Source organism: Crotalus tigris, unplaced genomic scaffold, assembly GCF_016545835.1.
Source record: "Crotalus tigris isolate CLP2741 ecotype Arizona unplaced genomic scaffold, ASM1654583v1 scf7180000017582.600645, whole genome shotgun sequence".
Taxonomy (NCBI): Eukaryota; Metazoa; Chordata; class Lepidosauria; order Squamata; family Viperidae; genus Crotalus; species Crotalus tigris.
In genome coordinates this window covers 58,279-72,645 of record NW_024096492.1, presented here as the reverse complement: position 1 = coordinate 72,645, position 14,367 = coordinate 58,279, and the positions used below count along the sequence as shown (strand labels likewise).

The 14,367-nt window shown below is 43.4% G+C and overlaps 1 protein-coding gene across 3 annotated transcripts in view; it reads right to left on the bottom strand.

Moving 5' to 3' along the window:
* Positions 1-1,291: 1,291 nt before the first annotated feature.
* Positions 1,292-14,367, bottom strand: part of PTAFR (platelet activating factor receptor) — a 35,699-nt gene continuing 22,623 nt past the window's right edge. For 2 of the 3 annotated variants that reach the window (XM_039360711.1, XM_039360717.1), the window contains one exon: positions 1,292-3,693. In XM_039360711.1, the coding sequence (XP_039216645.1) occupies positions 2,608-3,693 (1,086 nt within the window). In that variant the 3' untranslated portion in view covers positions 1,292-2,607. Of the gene's footprint in view, positions 3,694-12,539; positions 13,359-14,367 lie in introns of those variants that run through there. The other variant, XM_039360726.1, reaches the window with a different exon arrangement.

Below are 14,367 nucleotides of genomic sequence, written 5' to 3'. Positions count from 1 at the left end.
TCTTTTTGATATGAATATAACAAGTGTATTCTTTTTTCCCCACAGCATTTCAGGTAGAGATCATTTCTGGCAAGTGGAATGCAGAATCCAGACATACTTAGAGGTAACCTCACATGTTAAGTGTCTATATTATAAATAAACAATAAAAGCACAGAAAGAAAGAGATTGATGGTGGGAATCATTCCATAGCTGTTGTCAAGCTCCAGAGAAATCAGGAGATCCAGACAGTTCAAATGGGTATAAAGATTTATTGCAAGCTTAAGCTCTCTACAAGAATTTGAACTACTAATGGTTAAAGCAATTTGGCAGTAGATAAGGAATTCATGGTGGGCTGGACTTAGATCTCTTGTGGGCACTAAGGGACTCAAGACTGATGATGCATTTGACCCCTCCCTCGGGCTCAGCTTGGTCATCTAGTGCTGCTGAGTGTAAACTTCTGCTACCCTTCTCCCTCTGTCCATAACTCTGTCATCTATTTAGCCAATTTTCTGCCAGAGATATGATCCAAAAGGCTTTTGTTGGAAGCCTGGAGATCTTCAAATTTGGATAATCTTTTCGGCCATTGTGTTTCTAATAAAAGTGTTACCAGCTATACATTTCAGTCTTTTTTCCCTTCCTGGACTAACTAGGCTATGCTTGTCTTTTGTAGTCTTCAATACAATAATGGAGTTACTGATAAGTTTTTATCTAAAAAAATGGACAGTATTTATTGGCTAACTCTTTTTCATCATCACTGTTTTTCATTAGTGATCCATACTCCTTCATTGCATAACATTATAAAAGTCATATGTCAATTCAGAGATTGAATAAAACAATTGTCATTTATTACTTGTATTTTTCTAGAAGCTTTGCATTCTGACAAATCAGCCATCAATAGACACATAGACATTAACAACATCTATGGATTATGCAAAAGAGACAATCAACCAGCCCCAAAGAGAAAAAGACTCCAGCACTTTTCCACCAGTAATCAGCACTCAGATCAGCATAGATCAGGGGTCTTCAAACTTAGCCCTTTTATGACTTGTGGACTTCAACTCCCAGAATTCCTCAGCCAGGTATGCTGGCTGAGGAATTTTGGGAGTTGAAGTCCACAAGTCATAAAAAGGCCAAGTTTGAAGACCCCTGGCATAGATTAACTCTAAAGTCACCTTCAGACCAACAATCAAGTAAGCAATACCCCAATCAAGAAACTGCCACAGAGCCATTAATAAACAGCCCAACCAAAGAATCCCTAAAACCGCCCCCCCACACACACACCCAGACAGGCAAGACATCAGAATATAAACCAACAGCAAACAGCACTCCTTACTAGCACTGATGATGTTACCTAGTTAGGATAATGAAACCTCTGCAAGAAAATAAGCTTAGAGAGCACCAAGGACCCCTCACTTGTATTTTTGAATATTTTAAGATTAGACTATTACAAAGCAAAAGATAGTAATGAAATATTAGGCAACAGTTGGGTTTCCTGAGAAAGCCAATGATCCCTTAGCATAGTCAGCATTCTAAATCATGAACAACCTTCATGTGTAGAAGACACTCCTGTCTCAGATGTGTGCCTGTCAAATTGTGGAAGGTTACAGATGTGGAGAAGGACAATATATTGAAATGGGCATAATATATCAGAAGTCTTAATTTCATGTAAGGTTGTAATTTAGATTTTACTTTTCCATAGATATGATTGCAAACAAAATAATGAGAATTCATTCCTGATGGACCTACAGGCAATGGTTCTCTCATTCTCCAGGCTTGTTTCAGGATAGGTCTTCTTGTTTCCTATCTCAACTTCTAAATTTGCATAGGGATTTTTGGCTAATCCATGACTGTTAAGTTGTAAGTTTATAAATTTTGGCTTGTATCTCTCAGCCTTTCTTGATTTGAAGGAATGACAAAAGAGCAAGAGAAAGATTATACCCATGAGAATGGCATGTTTGATGAAAAAGAATCCTATAGCCCTGTCCTAGATATTGGCACTAGGATATTCCAAATGATGCCCAAGAATTTAGAAGTACCTCAGGATGAAAAAAAAAATACTGATTATATTATAGCACAACTGGAACAATGTAATATCTATCTTTCAAATAAGAGATTCACAAATTCTTTACCTTCACAACAATATCCAAAGTCATCTCATTTGAGATATGGCATGTCCTTTCAGAGATCTTGCATTTGTGTTACGTGGCCTTCAGTTCTTGCTGTTTTTGGACAACACAGGATGCAGCCCTAAATTAATTTGCCAAGCATTCTTGCTAGGCATTAGCTTTTATTTGACACTGATAATAAGTAAATGTTGCTCTTCAGTAAGAAAGTTATCATTTCATTTCACTTTACAGTTTTCAATCAGAAAGTCTCAGCCTAGATGTTCAGTCCGTTTCCTTAAGAATGAAAAGAGGGCCCCAATAGCCATCTTTAGTTAGCTTTTGGGCAGCAAATCAAAGCTCCTGCTTATAATCTTTGCTTTTTGTGAGGAGACATATTGTATTTCCTTATCTGCATGCAGTATATGTTTGTCCTTTAACTTAACCAATTGTAACCAAATGTATGTTCTTTGGCCTTTTTTGCTGCTACAGAAGTATCTTCCTCCATCTTGCGTTCAAAATATTTTTAAGGTTTAGGGGATGCAGGAATACAATCATCTAACTGTACCATCCCTTCCATTCCAGTCTCAGTTGTTTGCCTGGAGCATTTTCGACTGTCTTTTATGTTTTTAAAATTTTCAGAAAGATGTTTCCTGAATTTTTTTGTGAGAAAACAATAAATGATAGGATCCAGGACACAGTTGGCACCCAGAAAAACAAGGGTAGCCTGATGGATATCATTTAATAGTTTTTTCCTTTGGCAGCTTATGTCCCACTTGTTCAGAACCATCAAAGTCCAGGGTAGATCCACCAAGTGGTGAGGCACAAAGCAGACAGTGAAGACAGTCAAAACTGTGGTCACCAACCAAAGAGCCCGTTGCCTGACACGGGCACTCCTCCGAGTTTGCACTGTTTTTGAAAGCAATGTCCGGATAATGAAAGCATTACATACTAAGACAAGCAGGAAAGCAATGAAGAAACAAACACAAATAATCACATGGAAGGCAAGAATAGGCGTGGTATTAGTGGTGGTATCATAACGCTCAAAACAGCGAATCACATGCCCCTCAGGGGTTGTGCCATCATCAACTAAAAAGTAGATGGAAGGAACACCTATTAGGATCCAAATAGCCAATGTAACATAAATTCCTCTTCTTCGTGTGCTGGATTGAACCGTTGAAATGGGCCTTGTGACAGCTTGGTAACGATTGTATGTTATCACTCCCAGGAATGCCACAGAGCAGTATGTATTGACGAAAAATAAGTAGCCAGCTATATTACACAGAAAGCTGGGCATGATCCAGTTCCCTCTGTAGTTGTAATAAACAATCCACATTGGCAATGTAACCAGGAAAAGTAAGTCAGCAGTTGTCAAATTGACTATGAATATTTTTATTTCATTTAATTTCTTCTTAGCATAAAGCCGCCAGAAAAGCCACAGCACATAGGTGTTAGCTACAAAGCCCAGAATGAAAATGATGCTGTAGTAGATAGTAAAGAGTAGATATCTGAATTCAGAATCCACGTGGCATGTCATAGTTTGGCTAACAAGTGCAGAAAAGTTTCCATTTTCACGAAGTTTGGATATCATTGTAGTCATGGTGTTCTTATCCTGGAAATAAAATGACAGAAGGAAATAGTTAATGTAAGAATAGAAAATGACAGGATTTCTTAAAGCTAACTTGGAGCTGGCTAGGTCTTTAATACAATCTCACTTTCCTCACTCACACCACATACTGTGGGGCAGTTCATTGCCTTACCCTCTAGGAATCCCCTTTCCAGGGATTCTCTAGTAATTGTGGGTTTCCTTAGCCAATCCTGTAATCTGAGAATGTCTTCCCATGTTTAACTACTTTAGTCTGTCAGGAGATTGTACTCCAAAGTTACTCCTTTGGCAACTCAAATTTAGCAGCTGGGCTTGACAGTCAGTTTTCAACTCTAGGAATACCTCTATACCAATATCCTGCATTTATTCGATATTTACGTCCAGCAACCATTTCATTCTCTCAAGTGACCACATTATAAGCATTCAGAATACTCCACTTTTTACATTGGTTCGAGTAAATAGATCATAATCAGACTTTTTGCTTTTTGTAGCTTATTAAGTAAAATAATTACACTTAAATGTCTAAAGTTGATGCATGGTTAGATCCGCATCCTAATCTGAAGCAGAAAGCTGGGGGGAGAAAATGGAATTGAGAGAGGGAGAGGTGAGCAATCTTAAAGAAGATCTTCCTTTTTGCTCGGTTTGCTTGGTTCTCATCATCTGTATATCTTCAGTTTTTTCAGGGTAAGGCTGGATGGAATAAGAATGAACAGAGCTGGTTCATGACCGGAAAATTACATGCCTTCCTTCTCCTTGCAATGTTTTCTAAAGCTCATAAGGGGTTATAGTACAAGTTTCTCACTTTTTTCCACACGGTTCTTCAGATTAAGGCTTCTTAATCTCTTGTTTGTCTGATTTTTTTGTCTATGGGAACCTGTGGCAAATTAAGGCATTCATATTTCAGCAGACTATGTATTAGTGTTCTAACTTTTTTTCACTTGATTCTGTGGTTACCTAAGAACAGTGAAAATCTGGAGCTCAAGCCGCATTAGTTACCTGCAAGTTCTGGCAAGGGATGGAAATAAGTGGAGGAGGAAGAAGTGAAACTATATAATAAAGGGGAAGGAATCTGAGTTTTTATTCAAAAAGACTAACCTGGGGTGAAGCAAAGGTTAGCACAGCTTAAGGCTTTCCAGTCATGGTGTGTAGAGATAGGGGCCAGGTAGAGGTCACGAGCAGCAAACTGCCTTCCAACACCTGCATGCCTCTTCTCTCTACATCAGTGTTTCTCAACCTCGACAATTTTAAGGCATGTGGACTTCAACTCCCAGAATTCCACAGCCAGCATTGCTGGCTGTGGAATTCTGGGAGTTGAAGTCCACATGCCTTAAAATTGTCAAGGTTGAGAAACACTGTTCTACATGATCTCACTATTCACATCACCATGGGAATGTGGGAAACTACCCCAGGCTGGTACATGATATCACCTGGTTCACATGATATCAGCCAGGTTACATCAACAGGATGTGGTAGAAACTGCTCCCTGGCTGGGGCCTCCTGGCTGGTATATTCTTAAGGATTGGCAAGGGGTTTCACCAATAGAACTGCTGTTGCTATGCTGATGCCATCTTACTTTATGCTATTTGGAATACCTTTATAAAAGGCAATAAACACTGCAAAAGCAGTCAGCCATATTTGCACCCTGCAATGACTGAGCACTGATTCCTACAATGGTGTCTCTGGCAAAAGCAGGCTTCAACCTCTAGTAATAAAATGCTTAAGAATAGAGGTGAGCTATTTGCAGGAGATGGTCAAGACTGAGTTTTAGAGTCCCTTCCATTGAGGGCTGGCTAAAATACATGTGTCAACAAGGAGCTTCATCTTGAATGTGTAGCTCTTCTCCAGCATGATGAGTGTAGAATCCACCGGATAGGTTATTTCAGCCTTCCTGCCCAGATAGACTAGGTCAGAACTTTGGCCACACCTCCTTCAAGATGTGCCTTCCCAGTTTTGACTTAGTCTCGTGCTCAGCAAGGCGCAGATATTCTGGCTCCTTCAACTAGGCTAAGTTTTTGCATTTATTCTATACTGTTTTAATTTAATTAGGTCAAATTTTCCTTTAATTATTTAAAATGTAGTTTTTCTCTTGTTTACTGGTGTAATTGGGTCCGAATTGGCAGAGTTCTAAATTCAACGAGGCCTTCTGGCTTTGAGCCTTTTAGGCTCTTGTGAAGAAGGCTGCGGGCCTCCCTTTCTCCGAGCGGGGGTGTTTCCTCTGTTGATCATACAACACAGCGGAGCGCGAACCAGCCTACCAGCTGGTTCTTGAAAATCGGAGTCGCCTGGGACTCAGGCCGTTTGGAGGCTTCCCTCTTTGGCCTCGTCACATCGAGGCTCCCTTTTGGCGGCAGGACTCGGATCGCAGCGGAGGCTGTGCAACTAACAGCAAGTTTCTTTCTTTTTCAAAGAAAGCCGGGGGGAGAGTGCTTCTTTTAACAAAACTGCTCTTCCTTGAGTTTATTGCTCTCTCAGGGAGATTGATTCCTTCCATTCCTCCCTCCTGAGTTTTTCGCCTTCTCGGAGGCTCGGAACAGGCGCGGCCGCCATTTTGACCGCATGTGCAAGGTGCGGTCGCCATTTTGAGAGGGTCATTGTGGGCGGCCATCATCTTGAGTGTGGCTTTAGCCACGACTGCCATTTTGAGTGTGTTTTTGGCACAGAAGTCCCTCTTAAGGGCTTGAGGCTTGCCTATTCTCTACTGGCCTGTGTTTTCAGGCCTATAACTGGGGGGAAGTTTACAGCTTGTTCCATACAATTCACTGATTTGATCCTGAACTATATAGGATTATTGGTTTCATCACTTGGTGATTCTGTCACATATCTTTGTCTTTTGGTGTGAGTTGAGCAAAGGGAAATTGCTTACACCACCTGAGAGTGGCATTGTTCACTGGCCTAGACAGACAGTTCTAGGAAGCTGTCTGGCTGTCCCTGCCATTGCTGTTGTGCAGAGCTAGGATTGGTTTTCCATCTCTGTCAATTCAGATCTGCATGTTGGGTCCCCCCCACTTCTGGATATCTCCTACTCGGAATATCTAGACCACAATGGCAGATAGTCCATCGCCTCAGGCACCACAGGGCTCTGGTATTCCCCCTGCACAAGCAAAGCACAGATCTACTGATTTGGACGCGGGGGGGAAGAAAAAGGCTAAGACAAAACATCTTTCTACTAAGGAGCCCTCTCAAACATTCGAGCAAGACACTTTGAGGAGACATTTGGAACTGGAAAGAGAATTTTCCAAAGCCCAAAGGCTCAGGTCCAATGAGGCTAATGTGGTTTCCCCCGCTCCATTGGACACTCCCACGTCTGAGCTCCCATTCACAACTTCTCATGATGTCCCAAGGGCTTGGTCTCCTCAAGGGGAAACTGTGCAGGCTGGTCCCCCTCGCTCCTCTTCATCATCTTCACATCATGGTCCTGAGGCCACATTGGTCCCAGCTGAGGCTGGTGCCAGCTACGAGGAACAAGGAGATAGATGGTCAACTGAATTTCAGTCTTTCATGCACAATGCATTTATGCAATTCACGTCTTCTAGGGGACAGCGGTCTTTCCAACCACCACCATCTCCTTCCATGCTTCCTTCTCAGGCAGCAGGCATCACGGTTTCCTGTTCAGGGGTTTCTGAGACTTCTTCCCAGCTAGGGGATGAAGGGTCTGTGGACCTGGAAATAGCTGACACACCCATGTCAGAGGATGAGGAGACTGTACCTGAACAGGCGTCAACCTCCGGGCTCTTTGATCCCTCTCTTTTTAGGTCTTTACTGTTAAAGGCCATTACCACTGTTAACCTCACTTCAGTGCAAGAGGAGAGACCTTCCACCTCGGCTAGTCACGAATCTAATCCTCTGTTTGCAGAAAAGGTGGCGGAGGACAAGCAGATTCCCTGTCCACAGGTCTTCCGCATGACGGTGGAGAAGCAGTGGTCATCCTTGGCCACTCTGCCCTCCCCTAGTAGTACGGAAAACAAACTATTTAATGTGTCCTCTTCGTTCGCCTCCCTATTGGAGGTCCCTTCTGTAGATACCCCTCTTACTTCTTTGTTTTCCACATCTGCTATTCCAGGAGATATGGTTGAGGCCTTGAAGGCAGAGGAAAAGAAATTTGAACTCTCCTTCCGCAGAGCGCACCAGGCTTCGGCATGGGCGATAAAGGCATCCTCCTTCTTTGCCAGGGCTTCGATCATGTGGCTTCATGAGCTTCAATCGCTTGTTCCACCTGACCAGGTCCGTGTACATCATACACTAGGGAAGCTGGTGGCCGCCTCAGAGTACGTGGCAGACCTTCCCTTCACTCAACCAGGTATTCTGCTAGATCCATTGCAGCCACTGTGGCCTCTCGCAGGCTTCTATGGCTGAGACAGTGGAGAACGTATTTAAAATCAAAGTGGCGTTTATCCAAGTCCAAATATAGCGGTTCTCAGTTGTTCGGACCAATCCTTGAGCCACACATTATTGAGGGCAAGGATAAACGTAAGATTCTGGCACATCCCTCCAAACGGTCTGACAGACGGCCCCAACAGGAGTTCCGTAGGCAGGCCTTTCATCCAAGTGGTTCATGGGAATGGAGGCAGCCCTTTCGGGCGGGGCAGTCCTGGGATTAGTCAAGAGGCTCACGATCCTTTCCCCCCAGACAGGATCGCTCACAGGACTGCCAAAACACTGGAGCCAAGGGCCAATTCCAATCTAAACAACCCTTCCGGGGCTCTGGAGGTCGCCCGTATAGGCCGTCTAAGTGATGCCAAGGAGGACTCTCCCATTGGGGTCGTCTGGCACTGTTCAGCGACATTTGGGAGACGACCACCACAGACTCCTGGGTAAGGGAAACTGTCAAGTACGGTCTCACCTTGGAGTTCTATTCCCCTCCCCCCGACCGTTTCATTCAGTGTCTGGTGTCAAGAAACACAAACAAAGCACAATTGGTATCCACGGCCATCTCCCATCTATTGGACATCAAAGCAATAGAACCTGTACCCTGGGATCAGGAAGGAAAGGGGTTTTACTCCATCCTGTTTGTGGTTCCCAAAGCCTCAGGAGGATGGAGGGCGATACTGGATCTAAAGGGTCTAAATTACTTCTTAATCTACAGGAGGTTCAAGATACAGACCCTAAGGTCCATTCTCGCCAGTATCAGGAAAGGAGATTTCCTCTTATCCATAGACCTCACAGAGGCGTACCTTCACATACCCATTCTCCCAGAACATCGCAGGTTCCTTTGGTTTTACTATGCACACTGGCACTACCAATACAGGGCTCTTCCCTTCGGTCTGTCCTCAGCACCGAGGGTCTTCAAAAAAATTCTGGCAGTCTTGGCGGCCCACCTCAGTCTGAGGCTGGTGTGGGTGCAATGTTACCTAGACAACATCCTAGTGCAGTCCAGTTCCTTCCAGTCGACTCAGTCAGATCTGGAAATCACGATTCAGACACTTCAGGATCACGGGTTCTCCGTGAACTTCAAAAAGAGTCACACGAGCCCCACAAAGCGCTTCCTACATCTTGGGGCGATCATAGATTCAGATCTTTGCAAGGTCTATCTTTCACAGGAATGTTGGGTCAGCATCTGAAAGCTGGTACATCAGATTCGGAGAGACAAGACAGTGCCCCTGGTACAGCTAACTCAACTCTTGGGAAAGATGGTTTCTTGCATGGGGATTGTTCTATGGGCCAGGCTTCACTCAAGACGTCTTCAGTGGTTCCTCCTCCTCTTTCAGAAACAGAACCTCAGTTCTTCCAACAAAAGGGTCAGAGTTCCCCATCACATCCTGTCATCCCTTCTATGGTGGGCTTCGTCTGCAATGAACAAGGGGACCATCTTCAAGGAGCCCCTCAGGCTCACACTGACCACAGACTCCAGTCTGTTCGGTGGGGCGCCCACATCCAGACCCACCTGGCCCAGGGCCAGTGGTCCTGGTCGGACAGAGCTCACAATATAAATTGGCTCGAGCTCAGGGCCATACATTTAGCTCTCCAACAGTTTTCCTCCCTAGTAAAGGGACAGTACGTGCTAGTCTTGACAGACAATGTGGCGGCCAAAGCCCACGTCAACAAACAGGGAGGCACCCAGTCCTGGTCACTCATGCAGGAGGCCCTGGACCTAGGTCTATGGGCAGAGACCAATCTGGGGTCAATCAGAGTGGAACATATCTCGGGGGAGGCAAATCGACAGGCAGATTCCCTAAGCAGGGTCACAGTGGACCACTCGGAGTGGTGACTGGATCTGGCACTGTTCAGAGAGATCTCAATGAGGTTTGGTCGCCCGTATCTGGATCTCTTTGCCTCACCGTCGAACACCCAGCTTCCCAGGTTCTTCTCCAGGTTCCCAACACGGGGAGCAGAGGGAACAGACGCCCTCCAGTGCCAGTGGCCGGGAGACCTGCTGTATGCCTTTCCTCCCCTTCTGTTGTTACAGGCAACCAACCGCAAATTGATTCAAGAAGGGACGGAGATAATCTTGATTGCTCCACATTGGCCCAGGCGCCCGTGGTTTGCCGACCTTGTGGATCTTTCGCTCTCGCCACCGTGGAAGATTCCCCCAGACCAGGTGGCTCTCAGCCAGGGGAACCTTCAACATCCAGATCCACAGTGGCTCCAGTTAGCCGCCTGGCACTTGAGCGGGAAAGTTTAACCAGGCAATCCTATTCGTCCGGGGTAATCTCAATGATTCAAGCCTCTAGGCACCCCTCGACCAATAGGATTTATGACGCCACGTGGAGGAACTTCTGCATGTGGTGCAATAAACAAAATCTCAATCTACTCACGGTCACAATCCCCAATATTCTGGATTATCTGTTGGAAGGTATGAACAAAGGTTTATTACCCAGTACCATCCGCAGACAGGTAGCGGCCCTGTCAACGGTCCTTACCTGTGACAACTCGGTCTCTCTGTCACAATATCCAGCAGTTAGTGCTTTCCTTAAAGGGACGGTTAGCTCTAGACTGCCCGCGGTCCATCGCTACCCGTCATGGGACCTGCCCAGGGTCTTGCAGGCTCTGATCTCTCCTCCGTTTGAACCCCTAGGTTCTTGTTCTCTTCATTTCCTGTCTTTGAAGGTGGCATTCCTTATAGCCATAACATCGGCTAGAAGAATATCGGAGTTAGCTACACTTTCAGTCAGAAGTGATCTTTGTACCTTCTTCGAGGACAGAGTCGTCCTCAGATTGGATCCTTCCTTCATTCCAAAGGTCAATTCCTTGTTTCACAGGTCCCAAGAGGTAGTTCTTCCTGATTTTTGTCCAAATCCTTCTCATAGTCGGGAACGACAGTGGCATAAGTTGGACGTACGCAGGGCTCTGTGTCACTATATCAAGCGGACCTTGGCTTTGCGTGTCCTTTCGACCCTCTGCCATGGGTCAGAAGGTTTCTTCTTGACCATTGGTAGATGGATAAGGGCATGCATTGCTAGGGCCTATCTGTCTCAGTCTCTTCCTGTTCCTGCACACATTACAGCCCATTCTACTCGCAGTGCTGCTGCTTCTGCTGCTTGGCACACGCAGGCTTCGGTTGAGATTTGCAGGGCTGCGACGTGGTCCTCTCCTTCTGTTTTTGTCAGGCATTACAGAATAGATAGGCTTGCAGCGGCGGACGTTGCGTTTGGCAGACGGGTCCTACAGCAGGTTGTTTCTTCTCAGGAGACCCAGGCCTAGACTTCCCCCCCCTATTGGGACATGAGCGGCTTTGATATGTCCCATCCGGTGGATTCTACACTCATCATGCTGGAGAAGGGGCGTTGTCTTACCTGAACGCCTTTTCTCAGCATGATGATGTAGAATCCACACCCTCCCTTGAGGCAGTTTAGGCAGGTGTATTGATACTTGGAGCCAGTGCGCCGGACTTTGTCAGTGATGCTTCGCCTCGTCAAAACTGGGAAGGCGCACCCTGAAGGAGGCGTGGCCAAAGTTCTGATCTAGTCTATCTGGGCAGGAAGGCTGAAATAACCCATCCGGTGGATTCTACATCATCATGCTGAGAAAAGGCGTTCAGGTAAGACAATGCCCCTTCTTCACTTTTTTTCTAACCTACACAAACCAATTGTACAACAACTGACAAAAGCTGTTCTATAGTTTTACCCAAATCATATAAACAATTTCTGTTTTGAAACTTTAAACATACTTTCCTAATGGTATTGGTATCATGATTTTATAGTTTGTGCCAATTATCTAAGTTTTAGTCAAGTCTTATAATACATAGATAAAACTGTGACCGCAATGGGATGGCTATAATTTTACTCCTGAATGTTATGTTATGCTGGTCAGTGACTGAAATAAAGAGGCTACTGCCAAGAAGATGACTCATATTCGTTTGAAAAGACACCACAAGCTAAATGGCTGAGAGACAGACTTAGATTGATTTGAAAATCCATGTCCCATTCTATGCTGCTTAAAAATATTTCTGGCACTTTTACAATCTAAATGACAAAAGCTCTTCAAGAGTCTTAGGCATAAAGTTTGTCAATAGCATTTTCTTAGGTTGAATTCAAGTGACCTCTGATTACCATTGAGCCCAAACCCACTAGATAGAAAATTAACTTTAACCAAAAATTAAAAAGATGGTATCAAGCCTTAGTGACATAGACACCAAACCCACCTTGTTGGGCAAGATGTTAATACATCATTGAACTGCAAGAATAACTCTCATAAATTTAGATTAGACAACTTGAAGGATATCAAGCTTTCTAAAAATAGCATGCTGACATTTAAAGGGATAGGAAATGGCTTTAGCTATGAAGACCTTGCAAGCTACAGGGGTAAAATGAACTCCCTTCAAAATAGAAAAATCTCCAGATAGTTGAGCTATATTGTGCAACATTTGCCAATGAAGATTACAACAGCATTCAAAGTTGTTATAATTAAGTACTCACCAGATAGCATTTCCTTTTGTTTGTGAATTGAATTTTATAACTTCATGAAAATACAAAGACTTCAGTTTTTCCTAGCTTTTCTTTTAAGTAGAAAGAACCCCAAACTTTCTGTGCTATATATTTTCTTGTCTTGAAAATTTAGCAATAGGGTGATTTTTGACTTCCCTGGGGCAATTTTTCAATTATAATCATGTTCTGCTGCTTTCTTTTTACTCACTTCCTCCTTCTAGGCAAATAAGTACATTAGAAAGAGTTATTTAACTTTTATCAAATTAGTGTCTTTTTAACTTCCTTATAGTACAGTTTCAAGTGGTATTTTCTAAACATCTTTTGCTGTATTTTTCTGGTTACATCTGCAAATATTCTATATAGAAGGAAGTGAAACTGGTGTAGACAAAAACTAAGTTGTCCACAAAAGGATCTGTAGGTATTCTTGAGAAATTCTAATAAACCACAAAAGGAATTGGGCAACATGAATCAAGGTTGAACATAATTGCAAATTTTTTTGTGCTTCCTTTCTCAATTTTCAAACTATTCTTGCTTTTAAAAAAAAAATCTAAAACCATTAGGTATCTTGACTAAGTCTAAGGGCAGCCATTCTGTCCTACTTGAGAATAAGCCCTATTTAATAACACATATTCAGAACCAGTGTTAAAGATTGTGTGGATGGGTATTTGCCAAGATGTGGAACCTAACAGCCCATTTCTGACCTGAACCATCCTAAGGAAAGTATTCCCAAGCATCATTGACTGCTATGAACATTGCAGGAAGACAGATGTGTTAATCTGTGGTGGTCAAAAATCACAGGGAGTCTGGTAGCACCTTTTTCAACTAACATTTTTTTTGTGTGGGGTCCTTAGTGCTCCCTTAGTTTGATTGTTTTCTTGCAGACATTTCATTGCCTTACCTACTGGTAGCTGGTAAATGAAATGTCTGCAAGAAAACAGCCAAGCTCAGGGAGCACCAAGGACCCCACAGTTCAACCCTGAGCTATAAATCCTCTCTTCTATTAGTACAGATTTTATTAAAAGGTATTTCTGACCCGCAGAGCACTTTATCAGATGCATAGAGCGACTGATGAAGTATTGAAATTGGGGTGAAGTGGGAGAGGTGGCTGAACTAGTTTACATCAAAATATTTTCAGGCATTCTCAGAAGGCCTTAACAAACAGGCACTTGTAATCTGTTTCATATATAACTGCATCTGCAGAACAAACTTATGTCTCCCTTCCTTTCCGTCTCAACTACATTCCTGGCCTTCCAGAAGAGCCTAACCATTTGGTTCCGCTGCTTCACCTGGGGCCCCAGTAGGGGCCTGATATATTGGGGGTGCTGCAGGGATAGAGAAGATCTGTGGTGATTATTGCCATCCATGATCTTGGTTTTTAACTTTTAACTTCTCTTCCTCAATTTTTCTAATTTTAATTCATTTTTAGCGGTTTTTAACGTTTTATTGTATTATAAGCCAATATTGATGAGATAGCTGGTACAGAAATTTAATAGATAAATATATCCAATTTAAATCCTTAATCATATTTAGCCACACCATGTCCCCGATGAAATAAGCTGTAGCTCAAGAAAGATTATACCTTTTAATAAAGTTTGTTAGACAGAAAAGGCGCTACTTGATTCTTGACTTTATGATTAGTGAGAATTAACAGAAAGAAAGGGACTGTTTGTCTTGAATAGCCTGGTTTGCATCTCCAAAGTAATCTTATTTTCAGTTCTAGTAAGTCATTGGCAGTGTTGAAATGAAACTCAGCTGCTAGTCATATTATAGGTGGAATGCTTACTTTTCTTTTATTACATGTAGTAAAATGCCCCAGGTA